At 40.0% G+C, this 20,452-nt stretch overlaps 1 protein-coding gene and 1 pseudogene across 8 annotated transcripts in view; both read right to left on the bottom strand.

Annotated features, from left to right (window-relative positions):
- ANKRD44 (ankyrin repeat domain 44) overlaps positions 1 to 20,452 on the bottom strand; it is a 346,841-nt gene that overhangs the window by 63,113 nt on the left and 263,276 nt on the right. For all 7 annotated transcript variants that reach the window (XM_050750689.1, XM_050750693.1, XM_050750692.1 and 4 more), the window contains exon 17: positions 1,611 to 1,682. In XM_050750689.1, coding sequence (XP_050606646.1) covers positions 1,611 to 1,682 — 72 coding nt within the window. The remainder of the gene's footprint in view (positions 1 to 1,610; positions 1,683 to 20,452) is intronic.
- On the bottom strand, positions 2,956 to 9,737 carry LOC126932151 (60S ribosomal protein L4-like; annotated as a pseudogene). Its single transcript, XR_007718121.1, has one exon. The product of XR_007718121.1 is annotated as a 60S ribosomal protein L4-like (transcript).

Here is a 20,452-nt window from a genome sequence, read left to right as displayed (position 1 = left end):
ACAAATACAGTGTGGAAAAAAAAAAAAAAGAAGAGGAACGAGAGATGATAGAGTTTTTGGAAGCCAAGAAACTCTTCTCAGATTAGTAGCAGGCTTGGCAATGCAGTCAAACCCACTTTCTTGGGGCCTGAGAATTGCATCTGAGATAACCCTCCATATAGCACTAACTGTCCCTAGAGAATGTTTGTGAGTGCTCAGCTTTGGGGCAACTTCCCCAGGCACAGCAAATGGTTGGGCAGGGATTCTAGCAAGCAACCTGTACTAAGGGCCAACTGACATGAAGCTTTATATGTATAAATATCCCACCATTCATCCACCTTTTCCACCTCCAGGAACAAAGACTGATGCACATTTCACCCTGATTTCACTAGACTCAAAATGCATGTGTGTATGAGTGTGTAGCAGGTATGTTGGTGGGTGTCGTCAGCAGGTGTGCTGTGAGTATGTGGGGAAACAGGCAGTGAAGGGAAGACTCCACACATATGGTCAGTTCTGGATACTCCCAATCCTTGTGTGACGGCCTTGTCTCCTCTCTCCTTGCCTGACCACCTCTGCGTGTCAATTAACAAAACACTCCTCTCTTGTCTCCAAAATCTCCATGTCAATTTTTCATCAGAACGACACTGAAGAAGTGCTTATGTACATATGGTATTAAGTGAAATGTCATAAACACAGTTAAACAAAGAGACCCAGCCCCATCCCATTCTTCCTGGCGTCCTGCCCCTGGGTTTTACTAAGCAAAGAAGCATCCAAACACCATCTTTGTGGCCTTGAACAAAGTGCTCACAATTCAGCAGCACCAAGGGCACGTGAGCGCTTGGGCATGTGAGTTGGCTGTTGCGGGGTGTGGCTGCCAGTCAGCAGGGTTCCTAGGGAGCAGCTGCTGGTGGCCAACTCTTAGCAGGTCACCATCTGAGACAGAGTGGTGGGTGCACTTCGCACCTTGGTCACGCCCATGAAGAGTCTGGGGATCATCACTCTGAGCTGTTGCATTTGCCTTCAATTACTGGGATGAGGAGAGGAAGTGTTACTGGTGAGAAAACACCTCTTCCCTCACCTCCCAGATCTCACCCAGTACAAGAATCAGAGCCTCAGACTTCCTTGGAGACCCTGATTTCAAGTGCAGGCAGAAGGTCGCAGCTGCAGCTCTGCATGTGCTCATCTTGCTCTCATCAGTTTGTGCTCAAACATCCTGCCAGTTTTTAACTGTGGTATTCAATGAGCCATAGGTTTTCCACTTGTATATTGTTATCTCTAATCAAATCTCTTAAACTGAAATGTATCCTTTGAATTTTAAAGACTGTTAAACTTTATAACAAGAATAAAGGGTAAGGCCTTAGGTGCATTATCTCTTTTCGTTTGCCCTCACGTTACAGATGGGGAAACCGAGCCTCAAGACAGGGTAAGTCACGTATTTAAGATCACCAGCAGATGAAACTGGGATTGGAAGACGAGGCAGTCTCTCTCCACAGCCTGTGCCTTTAACTATGGACTACTTTCATTATCACTCATCGCTGTGTTACTACGCTTACGTTTTAAAAGCAGTATAGTTTTAGGAATGCTTAGGTTCTTTTTGTAACAGGTGAAGCTTCCCATGGCATCTCACTTACAGCTAAGTGGAGTGGACTCTTAGTAGCACCAGAATCTGATTCTTCAAACCCACTGTTTGTTCTTTCCAAAAGCTGTGGAGACAAAAAACAAACAACAGTACGTGAGTCCAAATTTTGCAAAATGTTGGCAAAAATGAGAAAAGAGGCTTCAGAAACTTGAGAAGTTATGCAGTTTATCAGTAATATAAAAATCTGACATAACATATCTAAAACAAACATGCTAACAGAATATTTAAACTTCTAGATCACCTCAGCACTTGAATCCAGAAAATAATTCATGTTATATCCATTTTCACCTAGCAAATTGATAATAATGAAAAAAATAAGACCCCATATTGATTCTACTATCAAACACACATTTACTGCAGATAGTGTGGATAGCGTTGAAAAAGACAAGACTCCTGCTCTCATGAAGCTGACATTTTGGAAAAAACGAAGCATAGACAAATAAATACACAAATAAGAAAACATTTGGAAGTGATCCATGCTGTAATGAGAATAAAATACAAGGATGTGATATGGAGTGACTGAGAGGCTACTTTACAGCAGATGGCCAGGCAAGGTCTTCTCCAAGGAAGTGACACTTCAAGTGAATCCTAAATAAGAAGAAGAATTAAACCAGATAAAGGTGTGGCAGGAGAGTATTCGGGAATAGGAAATAGTCAATGATATGCATCAAGACAGGACAAACATGGTAAGTCAAGGAATGGAAAGACCAGTGTCACCAGGGCATGGTGTTAGTGAGGGTGGCAGGAAAATGACATTCTCATAGACCTTGGTGGGAGAACAAATTGTTAAAACCTTTCTGGTTCCCTAGCAAGCAGACTCAGAGATGGGAGAGAAAAAAAAAAGAAAAGAACACCTCCTGGGCAATTAGTGCATATCTTTTGAATCTAGGGATTCTATCCTAATAAACAATTAGACGAGTGCACAATGGTGCATATGTAAGGAAATGCATTCATACAATAAATACTCAATGAATGATTACCATGTATCCTGACACTGTTCCCTGTGCTGATAATTCAATAATAAACCAAGTATTAAAAATCCATGCACTGGCCGGGCGCGGTGGCTCAAGCCTGTAATCCCAGCACTTTGGGAGGCCGAGAAGGGCGGATCACAAGGTCAGGAGATTGAGATCATCCTGGCTAACACGGTGAAAACCTGTCTCTACTAAAAAATACAAAAAACTAGCCGGGCGACGTGGCGGGCGCCTGTAGTCCCAGCTACTCGGGAGCCTGAGGCAGAAGAATGGCGTAAACCTGGGAGGTGGAGCTTGCAGTGAGCTGAGATCCGGCCACTGCACTCCAGCCTGGGCGACAGAGCGAGACTCCGTCTCAAAAAAAAAAATTCCATGCACTGATAATTCCATAATAAACCAAGTATTAAAAATCTATTTTCCTGTGGCAGAGTGGACATACAATAAAAGAAGAAGTTTCATAGTTGAATACAAAGTGCAAGGTGCTATGGCAGAGAAGGAAGGTTCAGAGAGCTCGAGGGGAGATTAGTTTGTAACTTTATGTAGGGTGATTAGGGAAAGCCTCACTGAGCTCAGGAGTTCGAGACCAGGCTGGGCAAGATGGCAAAATCCCATCTTTACAAAAAAATACAAAAATTAACCAAGTGTGGCAGTACACACCTATAGGAGGCTGAAGTGGGAGGATGGCTTGAGCCCGGGAGGTGGAGGTCGCAGTGAGCTGAGATTGTACCACTGCATTCCAGCCTGGGCAATAGAGCCAGACCCTGTCTCAAGAAAAAAAGACATCTTAACCAGGAAGTTGCTGGATACATGGGTTTGAAGTTCAGAGTATTTAAAGTCATAAGATTGGATGAGATCAACAAAGGAGTACACAAAGAAGAAACGGGGTCCCAGGACTGATGCCTGGGGCACCCACCACTAAGAGCTGGAGAGATGAGGAGGAACCAGCAGGAAGACTCAGACTGAGCAGGCGAGCTAGAAGGAAAACAAGAACATGAGGTTCTGGAACCAAGTGAAGAAGGAGTTTTATGAAGAGAATGAGCAGTCATGTCAAGTGTCATGACAGATCAAGGAAAATAAGGCCTGAGATTTTTGTTTTTTTAAGAGACAGGGTCTCGCTCTGTCACCCAGGCTGGAGTGCAGTGGTGTGATTTTGGCCCATTGCGGCCTCAACCTCCCAGGCTCAAGGGATTCTCCCACTCCGCCCGAGTAACTGGGACTACAGGTAAATGTCACCATGCCTGGTTAATTAAAAAATTTTATTTATTTATTTATTTTTTGTAGGGACAAAGTCTCACAAACTCTTGGGCTCTCAAACTCTTGGGCTCAAGCAGTACTGCCATCTTGGCCTCCCAAACTGCTGCGATTACACAGGCATGAGCCACTGTGTCCAGCCAGGTCTACGAATTGATCACTGAGTTTAGCAACATGAGGCCTGAGAACTGACCACTGTGTTAGCAGAATGGAAGAGGCTATTACTGACTCTGATAAAAGCCATTTATTACATTATTTATGTGAAAAAAATAGAAAAAAAAAAACTAGCAATAGTATAGGTTAAATAAATTATAGAGGTATATATTACACTTTCAGATAAATTGTTCCCCTTTATCTTGCTTTGAAGCTCTTTATTTTTATTTTTTTTTAAAATAGAGACAGGGGCTTACTCTGCCACCCTGGCTGGAGTGTGGTGGTGTGAGCATAGCTCACTGCAGCCTTGAGCTCCTGGGCTCAACTGATCCTCCCACCTCAGCCTCTGGAGTAGCTGGGACTACAGGCACAAGTCACCACGCCTGGCTCTTGAAGCTTTTCTTTGTATAGTGACACATCCAAAAGGAATGCAAATCCTGTATCCAAAGCCTCGATATGTGCCGTGAGGCTCATCAACACCCAACTCCAGCTTCCTGATTGGTGGGCTTGGGCTGCCCTACATTACAGAGGCTGGACAGCTAAACACCACATTTCCTAGACTCCCTTGAGCTAGAGTTCCAGAAGTGATTTCAGCTCTTCCAGTTAGACGCATGAACTTTTCTTTTTCTTCACTGCCTCTTCGATCAGGTATATATTAAAAATAAGGTGTCCAAAATGATATCATCTTTATGAAATAAACACATTTAAAAGCTTATGCAGCAGGATTACTTTCCTCTGTGGTAGCTTTCTTTTCTGCTGGCTTCTTTTAAGCTGCTGTTTTCTTGGTAGCCACTGCCTTTTTTCCCACCAGAGGTTTCCTCTGCTTCTTAACACCAGCAGCCATTTTTTCCTCTCTTTCCTACCACAGGCTTCTTCCTGCAACCCCCTTCTCATCTGATTTAGCCTCTAGGGCTAGTGCTGCTGCTGCTGTTGCTACTGCTGCGGCTGCTGCTACCTTATCCCCCAGAGTTTGTGATTCTTGGCCTGGCAAAGAATGGTGTCCCGACACATGTGTTTGCATATGGGTTTTAGCTTTAACATGAGTTTCAGACTTTTCAATGGGTTCTTTGGGACTCTGCAATGAATCTGCTTGCCTGCTGCTTGAAGTGCTCTTTGGATCTCCAGGCTTTTCAAGCTTTTGCTAAGGTCTGTGTTGCTCATCTTGTGCATGGGAAGATTTTCCTGAGGGAAGCAGCTTTATGCCTAGTGCCATACAATTCATCTAACTTCCAGAAAGCACTTTCAGTCCGATGCAGAAACATCCCACATGCCCACCAGGCGCAAGTTTCAAAATGTTCAGTTGTCTTACATTAAGCAGAGTCATTCCAGGGATGTTTCTGAAGGCCTCCATGATACCACTGTCCTCATTATAGATGATGCATGGTGTCCTGTGTCAGATACAAGGATGGTTTATCATTTTGTCCTTGCCAGCTCTTATTTGCTAAGAGGCACAGACCTTTTCGATATCATTCCAGGTTTTAAGTTTCTTATGCAGCAAAACAGCCTCCTGGGTCTTCTTGTAGCCTTCAACTTTATCTTCAACCACCAAAGGAAGTTCAGGAACTTCCTCAATACAATGACCTTTAGACATGACCAGCATTGGTAAGGCTGAGGCAGCTGGGCAGAGCAAATGGCATATCATTTTTGGGTTGTGTTCATTCTACAGTGCCAATGGCACCAGGTTTTTGTTGGTGCAAACATGCAGTCTTCATGACCCATATTTCCAAAGGCACCCTAGCCAGAACAATGAGTCCCATCACCTCAGATGCTGGGTACTGGAGCCACAGCTCTGCCAGTACCCTAAAACTTCTCACCCTACCATGGCATGTACTCATCCACTGATAGCAGTAGACTCCAAAAAGGGAGAGTTATCTGGCAAAAACATCATTTTGCCTGCTGTGTTCAAGCCTGCCTTTCCACCAGATATTGTGAACTTTGTTCACACCAACTTGTACAAAAAAACAAAGAGCCCTATGCTGCCTGTGAATTAGCAGTCATGAGAACAGTGCCTTTAGAAGACAGAAGTGAGGCAGAGAAAATCTGTGATTTCCAATGGTGAGCACAGTTATGAAGACTTTGTCTTTTAGCTTCCGACGTACAGGCCATGAGTTTAGTGAGGATAGAGAAGCAAGACACAGGGATGCAGGACATTCATTTTTTTGGCAGTGTGGATCAAGCCAAAAAGCTGTGTGACTCTTGAGGCAATATTAGTGGGGGTGACAAGACTGTCCCCAAACATCAGCTAGGGTGATGTGTCTGTGGAATCAGTCATTCCAGTGGCTGCTTTCTGATTCCTTATCTTCCTAATCATGGGGCAGAGGTAGCCCCCTGACAGTCCAGTTCATCAGTTCAGGCTTATTTCTGGAGGCCCACCTAAAGGCCACTCTTTTAGATCTTCCAATAATCTTGTAAACACTGATTTTTTAAAATAAAGGGTTTTTTTTTTTTTTTTTTTTTTTTTTTTTTTGCTTAAAGAAGCTAGAGTGGTTTCTGAATCCTGCAAATGAAGGCTGACGGATTCAAAGATCAATACAAGTGTTTGTTTGTTTTTTACTTATTATTTTTATTTTTGTACAGATGGGGTCTCACTATGTTGCCCAGGCTGGTCTCAAACTCTGGGCTCAAGCAATCCTCCTACCTCAGCCTCCCAAAGTGCTAGGACTACAAGTGTGAGCCACCATACCTAGCTCATAATATTAATACAAGTTTGTATAGATGTTTTTCTAATGGGGAAGGAGAAGAGGAAATTACAGCACCCAAAACACTGGAAAGCAAAACTTTCTAAAAATCTGCCTTACCTATTTTTCTCCCTGTAAGTCCCAAGCTTGTCAAGCTGAAAACACACTTTAAAGCCGTAAGTGTTGAATGACACTACTTTCATTTTTTTTAAAAAAAGCAACATCACACACCGGGGCCTATCACGGGGGTGGGGGGAGGGATTGCAATGGGAGTTATACCTGATGTAAATGACAAGTTGATGGGTGCTGATGAGTTGATGGGTGCAGCACACCAACATGGCACAAGTATACATATGTAACAAACCTGCACGTTATGCACATGCACCCTAGAACTTAAAGCATAATAATAATAATAATAAAGCAGCATTGACATGACTATATACACAGGAAAACAAAAAGCCTAGATATAGAAATACATACCTTACAAGGTTTAACACAATAACCTAAAAGTGACATTATAGAATATTTTTATTTTCTTCTTTATATTTCCATTGAATGTGTATTGCTTTGTTTTTGCGTGTGTTTTGTCTTAAGAGACAGCGTCTTGCTATGTTGCCTAGGCTGGAGTGCAGAGCACAGGTGCAATGATAGCACACTAGAGTCCCAAACTCCTGGGCTAAAGCAATCCTCTTGCCTCACCCTCCTGAGTAGCTGGGACTATGGGGCATACCACCATGCCCAGCTATGTATTGTTTTGTAATCAGAAAAACACTAAAGCAATTTCTATTTGGAAAAAAGCTATTAATCTTTCATCTAATTTAATAATGTCTACAGACTCTTGGTTAGATTCAGAACTCCTTTCTAGTCAATACGTGTGGAACAAAATGCTATGATGTTAGGATTTTTTGGTAAATCAAATAACAGTATACAAAATACCATCTAAAAGCATGCAAGTTTAAATTTGCAAAGAATACAATACTGTAATTATATTGGAAGTATGAGACACTTTGTGTTTCTTATGAGTGTGAAAATGGAATCCGGAACTTAAACAATCTAGTATCTGTTAGAAAAATGAGAGTAAAGGTAATTTTAACTTCAAAGCAAATAACTTTAAAACCAATTTCTGTTGCATAGTTGAAATAAAAGTAACCCTAACTGCTTGATAAGGCTAGAAAACAGCTGTTCTTTGCTTTGTTTTGCAACATTATCACCTGCAAGACTTCCTGGAATTGACAGCGTGTACCAACCCCAAATCCTGTCCTAGAATAAACTTTTAGTCAAAGGAACACAAAATCATTTCCCCCACTATCACAAATATGACAAACAGGGACTAGAAGACAATATACTATTACATTTTTGAGAGTGTTCCAGAACAATAATTATAAACCAGGTCACTATCAGAAGAGACATGATCACGATCAGATTCTTGAGTTTTATAAAATTGACTCTGGCTGCAGTGTGGAAAATGAACTCCTGTGGTGCTGGGGGTGGGCACTGCTACCCTAGAAGCAGGAGGCATATTAGGATATTTCAACTGCAGGATTTCTAAATTGTGAATTAATAAGTCAGTGAGAACTCATGGTGGCCTGAACTACAGAAGAGGTTATAGAAATGGAAGCATCACTATTTTTTTTGTTGTTGTTGAGATGGAGTCTCGCTCTGTTGCCCAGGCTGGAGTGCAGTGGCGCAATCTCAGCTCACTGCAACCTCCACCTCCAGGGTTCAAGTGATTCTCCTGCCTCAGCCTCCTGAGTAGCTGGGACTACAGGAACCTGCCACCACGCCCGGCTAGTTTTTTGTATTTTTAGTAGAGACAGGATTTCACCATGTTAGCCAAGATGGTCTCGATCTCCTGACCTTGTGATCCACCCGCCTTGGCCTCCCAAAATGTTGGGATTACAGGCGTGAGCCACGGCACCCAGCCTGAAGAATCACTCTTTTATTCATTAATTTCAATAATTATTCATTGATCCCTGTGCCAAGCACTGAGATTACAACTGTATTATGGTCCCTAAATAGAGCTTAGAGACACAGGCTTATAGTTTAGGAGGTGGAATGGACACAGATCATTGACTGAACATTGGAGGTGGGGAAAGACAAGAGTCAAGGATGACTCTGAATTTTCTAGCTTTAGTAATGGAGTGAATGGTGATGCCTTCTTCATAAGAAACGAAGGGAAGAAGCAAGATCAAAGTAGAGAGAGATGTGTTGAATTTCAGTTTTAACGCTGCTGGGACATTCAAGGGGAGGTGTCTAGTAGACAGCTGGATATAAGGTGGCAGGCTTTAGAAGAGAGATCTGGGATACAGTTATGGATTTGGGAATTATCATCAATGGCTGATGCATGAAGCCCCCACAGTGAATGAGGCCACCGAGAGTGAATAGCTAATGAGAGACAGGAAAAGGCCTAAGATATAACCCTCAGGAACCTCAATTTTAAGAGTTTGGAAGAGTCTGCAGAGAGGATTAAGGAGTAGACAGAGAGGCTGAAAGAAAACTAGGAGAGTGAAATGGTGATGATGGTGATGATGATGGTGGTGGTGGTGATGGTAACGACTACCGTGATGATGAAAGTGATGATGGTGGTGATAAATAATGATGAAGTTTTTCACTGATAAAAGCCAAAAGTTATTAAGCATTTACTATGAGTCAAGCACTCTCCTAGGGGCCTTACATGAATCATCTCAATAAATCCTTGAGTAATCCATTAAGTAACGCTCAGATTCACACAGCCAGTAAAGGACAGATTAGGGAATCGAAACTAGATCTAACCTAAAACCCACATTCTCTACACAACAATGCCTTCCAATCAACTGATAAGCTGAACCTTCCCCCTGATAAATAGTACAGGGATGGGGGCAGGAAACAAAGAGAATTATGTGTTGTTGTTGTTGTTTTTAAGTATTTGGGTCTGTTTATGTCTCTAACTTTAACAATTTTCTTTAATCTTTGAGATTTTCTTCTTTGTTTTCTAAGGAGTGGTTAGTACTCATCTTAGTTATGCAGCAATCACTGGAGATGTTGATTGGAATCTAGCTCTTCTAAGTAGCCCCCTTCCTTTAGTGATTCTTCTTTGTTAATTAAGAAGACAATGTAAAAAAGTGGAGAGAAAAGCAATTTGCAAGTCATTTAAAACTGGCATTTACAATTTGAATTAACTTTTCTTTCTAATTTAAGATTTGGTCCTAAACATATTGAATCCAAGGGATGAGGCAGATATTCAGCCTTGCTCAGATACTCTCTTCTCATAAATGTCGCAGGGGAGGCATATGAGGGCCAGAGAGAGAGAGAACTCATACCATGACTGAATTACCACAAACTCGTAATTCAGCTTGTGGTCTGTAATATTATTGGAAAACAACATTACTCTACAGAGATCAACCTCAACCTATATTGTCAAAATCCAGAAACAGAATGGCTCTTTTAAAACACAGTTATAGCTAAGAATACATGGCCAAAGAACCAGCATTATAAAAAGCAAGGAGTTCTGCACATAGAGCTTGTAGTTATAAATCAGAGAGTACAATTTTATGCCTAATATAACTAGTTATAACCTTCTCGTAAGAATACTCCCATTTAATACGTCTTCGTGGTTATCAACATTTACACAATCCATGCATTCACATGCTCAACTACATTCATAAATCCAATGTGTATATCTAGTATGTCACCATGGGCTTCTATTGGCACAATAAAATTTGCACTCATTCCAAGGACTGACTGGTCCTCTGAAAAAAAAAAAAAAAAAAAAAAAACCTATTAAAATGTCTGCCTTAATAATAAGACCTTCATCTGGACTACCTAATCTTATTTTTCACCCACAAACTACTTCTTTTCTCAACTGATTAATCATTCACGAAGCTTCTACATAGAGTCCAGCACTGCTTGACCCCGCTTCTTCTCCATAGCCTTCACCTACCACCATGTGTTTGCCAGGATTCTGTTTGGGTGAAAAATAATCAGATTTGAGGTTGAAATATCAACCTCAAACTCCCACTGAGAAGTGAAGATGGGTGCCTGAAGAGAATATGGAAGAAGGCAGTACAACAGTGCAAGCCAACTTTTCAGCTCTCTTATTTGTAAGTCATGAACTCTCTGGTTCACTTGGGGGAATGGCTGAGATGCACAATGCAGTTTTTGGTCCAAAAATATTATTGTATTTGAAATTACAATAATTCATAGGACAGTTTCTCAATCTGGAGGCATTTCCACAGGATTGGAGGACTCACACGAACAGTATCTCAATGCTTTGGATTCAAAGCAGCAAAGGCAATAGAAGGTTAAATTTAAGCCTCTTCTACAAAGTGAATCTGTCTGATTAAAAAAAAATCAAGAACAAATAGGAACTCAATGGTAAGCCAACTGGCTGCTGAGTTAACAAAACAGTAATCTTATCATCCAAATTTGTGAGGGAACACATAAATATAACACTTGAGCTGGGAAGCCAAGCTTTATAAATAGTATAGATTATGTTAGACTATGTGAAAACATGGCAGAGAAAAATCCAGGGGCCCCGAGAGACCTCAAACTAATCTACACCAGTTTAAAATTTAAGAAAACAGAAAGTGAGTATGACTCAGACTGCCAAAAGAGAAAAGTATAGCTGGTGTGTCTGAGGTAAGCCTCCCTTATGTTGCTTCTAAACTACACATTGGTTTCCACAAATTAGGAGGGATGGGAGAAGCTAGAAAACCAATCAGAAAATATCCATGGGGATCACATAAAGGAGGTTCTCTGAGGAGAAGTTAAAAACTGATTTATCTTTTAGCAGTGAAGACTGAAAGGACATTTATGGATGTTCAAGTCTATGAAGGGGTGGAAGCAGGCCAGGACCCCTGGAAAGTTGGTGTCTGTGTCACAAATTCTCTCACATTCTGCTTGTCTATGCTGAAGAATGAAAGCTATTCAGGCAACTTCAGGGCCACTTCTGAGTCAACTGTGCAGCCACTACTGGTCAGGCTATGACCTGGCCTTGGCTCAGCCCAGAATGAGGGGCTGAGTCTGCAGAAGTTCCAGACCACCCAGCCTGTGTCAATCCCCTCCCTTCAGAGGATCCCAGGGGCCTGGTTTGGGGTTGGGAGATCCCATAGGCATTTTGGTCTCAGAACTGATATGATATGCCAAACCATGCTGGACCCCAGTGGACCCCCAACCTTTCTGCATATCCACAAAGAACCTCAGGCTCAGCCCCAAATAAACTCTCATCTCCAAGGTGGCATATCTGTAGTAGTAGTGGCCATCTCTTTCTCATGATTCCACTCACATCCTTCACAGCTATTAGGAGAATCTGTGTTCGCTGAAATTGTTATTAACAACAATTACCAGAAACTCGGTAGTTTGTATGAATGTATGTATGAATCAAATCTCATTTAATTTCTGTCTCCCCCCACTCCAATTCCATAAGCAAGGAACCATTAACTTTCTATAGTTACATAAGTCAAGGCCTATGTAACTTTACTTATTTATTTAGAGACAGAGTCTCACTCTGTCACCCAGGCTGAAGTGCAGTGGCACGATCTCAGTTCACTGCAACCTCCACCTCCCAGGTTCAAGTGATTCTCCTGCCTCACCCTCCCAAGTAGCTGAGATTACAGGTGCCCACCACCATGCCCGGCTAATTTTTGTATTTTTAGTAGAAATAGGATTTTACCGTGTTGGCCAGGCTGGTCTCGAACTCCTGACCTCAAATGATCCACCCACCTCAGCCTCCCAAAGTACTGGGATTATAGGCGGTCTAGACAACTTTAAAAGGCAATAACAGAAATTGAGGAGGGTGCTACTGAAAGCTTAGCTACATTAAGTTTCCATTTCTTCTTGGAAGCAGATTTTGATGACTCTGCTTATCTCCACCCTCCAATGTGTATTCAGTTCCTGATGATTTCCTTGCCAATTAAAAGGCAGAAGAGCCTGTAGCATGTGTAAGGAAAGGCTAATGAAATCCACTGTGAAAAGAGATCCAAATGCAACATGCAAAATGCATGGTATTTAAAACTACCTTGCAAGAGCCTTACAAATGTTCATATACTTTTGACCTAGTAAACCTACTTCAGAGATTTGATCCTGATAAAGTTTTAAGCCCAAAGCCATTTCATAGTGAAACAGTATGAACAACCCAAATTGTAGAACAGCTAAGTTATGGTTGAGCTAATAATTGAATATGATTTAGTGATCAAAAATGTTTACCAAGAGTTTTTAATGGCATTGGGAAAGGATTATGTCATGATATGTTATGAAAAAAATCTACATACAGAATCACACCTTCAATCTTACCTAATAGATGTAAAAAATAAAATACATGAACAAGGAAACTTGAAGGAAGAAAACCAAAACGTTCATATGAGTGGAGGTAGTGAAACTGTGGATGTTTTGATTTCTTGTTTCTACTTTTTTGCATATTCTAAACTTTCTACAACAAATAATCATTACTAGAGAATAAGATAAATTTCTATTAAAAAGTGAAATGGTTGAATCAGATGATTTCCAAGGTCTCGTTAGCTATATTCTGCACCATATCCAATAAAAATGTAAGGGGTTGATGTTTTTATGACTAGTATAGCTTTATTAAAGCAATAATACATTCTGGCCAGTATTACTGTTGGTTGAGTGCATTAGTTCATGGCCATTAAACTGCACATTCCTTAGAGGCAGGGACTACCCACACTATGTAATAGGCATTCAATAAATGTTTATAGAACTGAATTTAAATGTGGTAAGTGAATGAGACAGCATTAGTGGAATTAATTATTGGATGATAACACATTTGCTTGCTTGCTTTGACACTTCAGAATTATAAAAAACATTACTGGTTATCTTATATTTTGGATAAATTTTCCCTTTATAAAAACAATTTGAAGCTGGATGCAGTGACTCATGCCTGTAATCTCAGCACTTTGAGAGGCCAACCTGGGAGGATCACTTGAGCCCACGAGTTTGAGACCAGCCTCGGCACCATAGTGAGACCCTGTCTCTACAAACAACAACAGAAAACAATTAGCCAAATATAATGGTCGTGCCTATAGTCCCAGCTACTCAGGAGGCTGAGGTGGGAGGATCACTCGAGCCCAGGAGGTTGAGGCTGCAGTGAGCCATGATCACACCACTGTACTCCAGCCTGGGCACCAGGGTGAGACCTTGTCTCAAAAAAAAAGGAAAGAATATTCATTGCTATATTTTAAAATCCAGGGGTTGGAGGTTGGGAGGAGGGATGAGCAGGCAGAGCACAGAAGACAGAGCAGTGAACACACTCTGAATGATACTATGATGATGAGCAAATACCTGGCATTATACATTTTTCCAAACCCACAGAATGTATAACACCAAGAGTGGGCCTTGAGGTAAATTCTGGGACTTTGGGTAATTTTGATGTGTCACTGTAGGTCCATCACTTGTAACAAATGTACCCTCTGGTGGAGGATGATGATAATGAGGGAGACTGTGCATGGGGTGGGAGGGGAGCAGAGAGTATAGGGGAAATGTCTGAGCCTTCTTCTATCCAATTTTGCTGTAAACCTAAAACTACCCTTAGAAAAATAAAAGTCTTATAAAAACAAAAACACCAACCGACCGATCAGCAAAACAAGCAAACAAATAAACAAACCTGACCTTTCACAGAACATAGTCTGGTAACTGAAAAATGCTCTAGGGTAAGTATGACTTTCTAAACCACAATGTCAGTTTACTGCTACAAGGTGATGAAATCACTTATCATGAGATGACCTTGGGTTGTCTACATTTCAGGGGTCATAAGGAAGTAAAGAAGATTCATCAAAATTAAATTTTTATATTTAATTGATGGACCAATACTATGAAAAAGGTGAGATACCAGTAAAAGAATTCCAAACATGTTTTCTGGTTGTAGAATACCTAAACCAGTCCAGAAAACGCCAGAGCATGTGTTTTTGAAATAAGAAGACAGTATGATTCCTTTCATCTCGCCATAGGTGTTCCAGATGAGAAAGAGAATTAAGATTAACTCATACAAAATAAAGCCACTATCATCTGGGATAAGGCATTGTGGTTACTAAAAACATAAGGAGTCATCCAAGGCTGAAAGAAACCAAAAGTGATTGCACAGGAGATAGGGGTTTTAACTTTCTTGAAAGTATTGCAAAGAATTGCTGCAGAAGCCACTCCAAATGTGAAAAAAAAAATAATCAAAGTGTTCCCATATTATTTTGGAGGTCCCACAGCAGCTTTGGGTTAAAATTATTTAAGTAGTGGGAGAATTCCCAAATTCAAATTTTCTCAAGCAAAATAAAAATATAAAATTACTCTATCTGGGTTAAGCAGAATCATACTTCACCTTAATAAAGAAATTCTATCTGGTGCCAATACTTTCCTATAATTGAATTTGGTTTCATTCTTTTGTGTGGGTAGTGAACCAAAAGAGAGAAGGAATATTTACATCTTGGAGACAGGATAGAGAAGAGAGCCAGCTGGAAAAGGTACCAAAGAAAATCTTTGAGGGGACAGCCACCAGGAAATTCCAGAAGCACTAACCTCAGATACAAAATGAATGCCTTGGCTGCTGATACCAGCAGAATACACCTTGGATGCACCCTTAATACCTCTGCTTGGGATATGATTATGAGTGCTGCAAGTTCATTTCAATCTGGCAGGAATCGTTGCAAGGAAATTTCAGTACAATGAAACCCTTTGGCTATTCCCTTGATATTCATATTAAGGGAATGACCTAGACCATACCTATTTAACTTATGAATTTTGCAGAGTATTTCAAAGGTTAAGTCACTCTTCTATATTAGCATTAAGTTGGATATATTGTATTCTATCAGTGGAAGAGGCACCTGATTTTCTTTCATGCTCTTTTTGGATTCCTGCATTACATGTGTGTGGTAGTGATTGCGTGTGTGTGTGTGTGTGTGTGCATGTGTGTGTGTGTGAAGGGGCAGGGGAGAGGAGGACAAAAATGAAAGGTCTATGTTAATTAGCCATTATCATATCACTCATGGGTAGCAGAAGTTTAGGAGGCAAGAGAGTAAGAAGGGTAAATAGCAAGAGGTTATTGATAGATTCCCCATTGTTAAGAAAAATGATCCTAAACTTATAAAAGAAGGCAGAGAGGATAATTTCATGTCCTTTCAAAAGCATCATTTAACAGGCCCACCCAGACCAGGCGCAGTGGCTCATGCCTGTAATCCTAGCACTTTGGGAGGCTGAGGCAGGCAGATCATGAGGTCAGAGGTTTGAGGCCAGCCTGGCCAATATGTTGAAACCCCATCTCTACTAAAAATACAACTAAAAATACAAAAATTAGCCTGGGCCACAGAGCGAGGCGAGACTCCATCTCAACAAAAAAGCAAAACAAAACAAAACAAAAAAAAAAAACAGGCCCACCAATTATATTTTTTTAGTATAATGTTAATTAATGGCAATTTCTCTGTGAAAATGACATGTTAACTTGTAGATTTGCTTCCAGCTGACGTAAGCCTTTTTTTTTTTTTTTTTTTTTGGAGACAGATTCTCACTCTGTCACCCAGGCTGGAGTGCAGTGGAGCCATCTCAGCTCACTACAACCTCCGCCTCCTGGGCTCAAGTGATTATCCTGCCTCAGCCTCCCGAGCAGCTGGGACTACAGGCATGCACCACCACACCTGGCTAATTTTTATATTTTTAGTAGAGACCATGTTGGCCAAGCTGGTCTCAAACTCCTGACCTCAAGTGATCTGCCCTACTCAGCCTCCCAACGTACTGGAATTATAGGCACGAGCCACTGTGCCCGGCCTGTTTCCAGCAGAGATAAAACTTTTGCTGTCTGGTAGGAAAAAAACAAAAAATAAAAGCCTCCAGAGGTCATAGCTTATTGCCCTGTACATGAACCAGTTTTGTATCTAACCTAGTAATCTCATTCTACTATTACTGTATTAAAGTGCCTATACATGGTCTGTTCCTCAGATGCTCCTTGGAAAAGCTTTAGCATCTTACTGGTTCCTTCATTACTTAATGAGATTTTTCAAAAACTGCTCTTCTATATCATTCAGAAGAGCAATTTAATATAATAGAAATGTATACTTGTAAAGTTCCTTCCTTGTTGTTCCCCATTACCTATTAGAATGACTTTGCTCTAGTTTTGACAAGGCGTTTAAAAATTTTTTTGTAGAGATGGGGGTCTCACTATGTTGTATTTTTAGTGGAGATGGGGTTTCACCATATTGGCCAGGCTGGCCTCAAACTCCTGCCCTAAAGTGATCCTCCCACCTTGGCCTCCCAAAGTACTGAGATGACAAGCATGAGCCAACCTGACAAGGCCTCATTTTAAAAGTCATGTTTAAAAATACTTTTTTACACCCTAAAAATTACGGAAAATTGAACATGGACAAAGTTTTGTTTTTAATTTTTAAAAATGTGGGGCATCAAACATGTTAAGCATGCAGATGAAAGGCAGGTAAAAAAAATTCAGTGTTCCATTTAAGAAATAGGTAGTGATGCTATTAACTTGACACAGGGGAGACTAAACTGCCTTTATTTGCTGTACAACAGTGTGGTAGTCAAAACTGGATGTTTTTCCCCCCTCTTTCGGGACACATGCTGTATCATGGGTTCTTTAATTTAGTGTATGGGTTAGGCAGGGACATATTTGAAAGCACTAATTTCACTCTTGATTGCCAAATTCATAAAGTGAACTGCTTAAGGTTAGATAAGAATTATCTATTTATAAAACTAGTGCCAAAAATTAATTATAATAGAAGTGTGATTTTTATTTCTGATCTTTTTAAAGTCAAGGGATCAGTGATCAAACAATTAAAATGAAGAGTCCACATCTTAAAATAAATTCAATTTGTTGGATATTTTCTTTTTTGTTTACTTACTATGTTTCTTGGAATTTTATTTATTAAGCAATTAAAATGGCAGTGAACATAACTGCATAAAAATTTTGGAATACTTCTCTATATGTTACCATAATAGAAAGATTTTTTCAGAATTTGTCTTATGATGCCAAATTATTCTGAAATTTCCTAAATGGTTGATAAACAGAGTAAGAACTGGATTATACACCAGCTCCTGCAGTTTCCAACTGCACATTCCAGTTTTAAAGTCTAACCATAATGTATGCTTTCCTCAGAAGGGTGCCTGGCATTTATTTATAACGGTCAATTTTTGTTGTTGTTGTTGAGATGGAGTCTCATTCTGTTGCCCAGGCTGGAGTACAGCAGTGCGATCTCAGCTCACTGCAACCTCTGCTTTCTGGGTTCAAGCAATTCCTGCCTCAGCCTCCCGAGCTGGGATTACAGGTGCCTACCACCACACCCAGCTAATTTTTGTATTTTTAGTAGAGACGGGGTTTCGCCCTGTTGGCGAGGCTGGTCTCGAACTCCTGACTTCAGGTGATGCCCGCCTAGGCCTTCCAAAATGCTGGGAGTACAGGTGTGAGCCACCACGTCTGGTCTATGATGGTCAGTTTTTAAGTATATGCCTGAAAAGTGACATGATCTCGATGAATGCCCTTCTAATTCTAACAACATACCAAAGCACAAACTAAGATCTCACTTGGTCCTAAAATAATAAAGCAAGCCATCGATTTGTAAATAGTTTATACACACAAATTCCTAGCAATGCCATAAAAGAGCTATAAAAAGGAAGTTTTATGCCTAAGCAAAAAAAATTAAGTAGAGCTTAATTTCAGCATTTATTCATTGTAACAGCTTTGGATAAAGTTTCCAAGTTTGTGCTCAGACAGGCTGCTGAATTTGGAAAGAATAACTCAAATTATCAAAATTAAATATTAATGGTAGATTTTATTAAAATGCCAAAGAATTATCAAAGGTTCTGGTGGTTTCTATAGTTGCACAGTTTAAACCATAAGCTGAATTTCTTCCTTCTTTGTTTTTCCTTTTCCATTTTGGTAAGAGGGAAGCAACTGGGCTATACAAGCTTGTCTTATGATGCTTTCGTGGCTGTCTTGTCTTTGCTAAACAGACAGGAGCTCTTCTTCTTATCCTTTCTACCTAAGCTGATAATTCTGTCTTCATCTTCCCTTCCTCAACTGCAATAAGTAAGTTGTATTGTTACGCTTTCTTCCCTACAATAATGAGGTCAGGCTGCCATGGTCTCAACTGCTCTGAAGGCATTTTATTTTTAACAGGACCAACCACTAACAGTACAGACTTAAAGTCCTCTGCCTTAACTCTGAGATACAATCCCACCTGTAGTGTCATTTTATTTCCACGCATTATTCATTCATAGCCTAAAAGCTCCTTAAGTACCAGGAAGAAAGCAAGAGAGTCTGAAAGCTCAGGTCCCTGTTACTCCTCCTCTGTCTAAAGACAGGCGTGGAATCTTACTCTTCTAAACAGCACTGGTCACTCTGATAAGCTTAACTTTTCTTTAAAATGAACTTTTAAGTGCTGACAAATGTTTTCTTTTCCATTGACTTTTTATATAACTTTTAAATAACATATACTCAAGAAGGCATGCATTATTTAACAAGGTACCTGACTCTAGACCAGTAGCTGACTCAGAGAAGATACTCAATAAATTTTTTGATGTATAAATTTGAAAAAAATGAAATAATTGTAAACTGTCTTTAAAATACAGACAAGAAAAGAAAAAGGAAATAACATGACCCATGACCCATAACTCATGGCAGCAGCCAGAGATAACCAACCGACATTTCAGTATGTACTCTACTAGTCATATAACATCTTAGAAATATACATAAATCATGATGCATGCATTATTTTTGTGTGTGCTTAATATGTAGTGAATATTTTTCCCATCTGCTAAATATTCTTTTGCAATGCCATTTTATGGCCACATAGCATTCCAATAAATCAGTGCAATAGTGTGCTGGTAATTTAACTTTCTTCCCTATTGTTGACCTTTTAGGTTGTTCCCTTTTTGATATTATTATTATTACTGGTACTGACAGCTATAAACATTTGTGTGGCTGAATCTTTATGAATATTCATGATGATTTCCTGATGCTGAATTCCAAGAAGCAGAATATTAAGGCTTTTGATTTGTAATCGGCAAAATCCTTCTAGTAATTTAAATCAAATATTAATCTTTCCAGTAATTTAAATCAAATTTTAGGGTAGCTTGAGGTGTGGTGCATGCAGAAGTGCTTTACTGGGTCTTAGTTCGTCATTTCCAGTATTATTCACTTCTATCTCTGAATTTATACTTTTGAGGCTCATCGAAGCAGTCATTCTCCCAGGAGCCTGTTGCTACAGAAACCTCAGAGAGTAAGAAACTGTCTTTCACTAAAAGAGCTCCATAAGCTTGCAGTGAGCCGAGATCGCGCCACTGCACTCCAGCCTGGGCGACAGAGTGAGACTCCATCTCAAAAAACAAAATAAATAAATAAATAAAATAAAATAAAATAAAATAAAAGAGCTCCATAATATTTGCACCTGTTCTTTTGTGCCCAGTTGGAAATCGTATACTTGTCTCTCAATTCTTGTTCTAGTAGTAAGCACATTTTAAAAAGTAAATCTTGCTCTTTTAAGACTTTGTAAATCTTTACTCATCCTTCATAGGTAAAGTAAAATATGAGTTGAGCCATGTTTACAACACAACAAACAGACAAAACCTGGCCCATGAATAGAAATTAATTTCAACTTGTGAGAAAGAAATGAATAAAAAGTTAGCCTTAAAAAAGCATTTACAGCTATCTATGAATAACTGTCTTTAGAAGACTATTAAATTTTTCTTTAAATGTTTATCATCATTGGTAAATAAGGTAACAGAATTACTTTTTTTTTTTTTTTTTTTTTTGGTAAGATGGAGTTTTGCTCTTGTCTCCCAGGCTAGAGTGCAAT

The sequence above is a fragment of the Macaca thibetana genome, chromosome 12, assembly GCF_024542745.1.
Source record: "Macaca thibetana thibetana isolate TM-01 chromosome 12, ASM2454274v1, whole genome shotgun sequence".
Lineage (NCBI taxonomy): Eukaryota > Metazoa > Chordata > Mammalia > Primates > Cercopithecidae > Macaca > Macaca thibetana.
The sequence above is the reverse complement of the archived record's forward strand: the minus strand, read 5'-3'. Positions and strand labels throughout refer to the sequence as shown.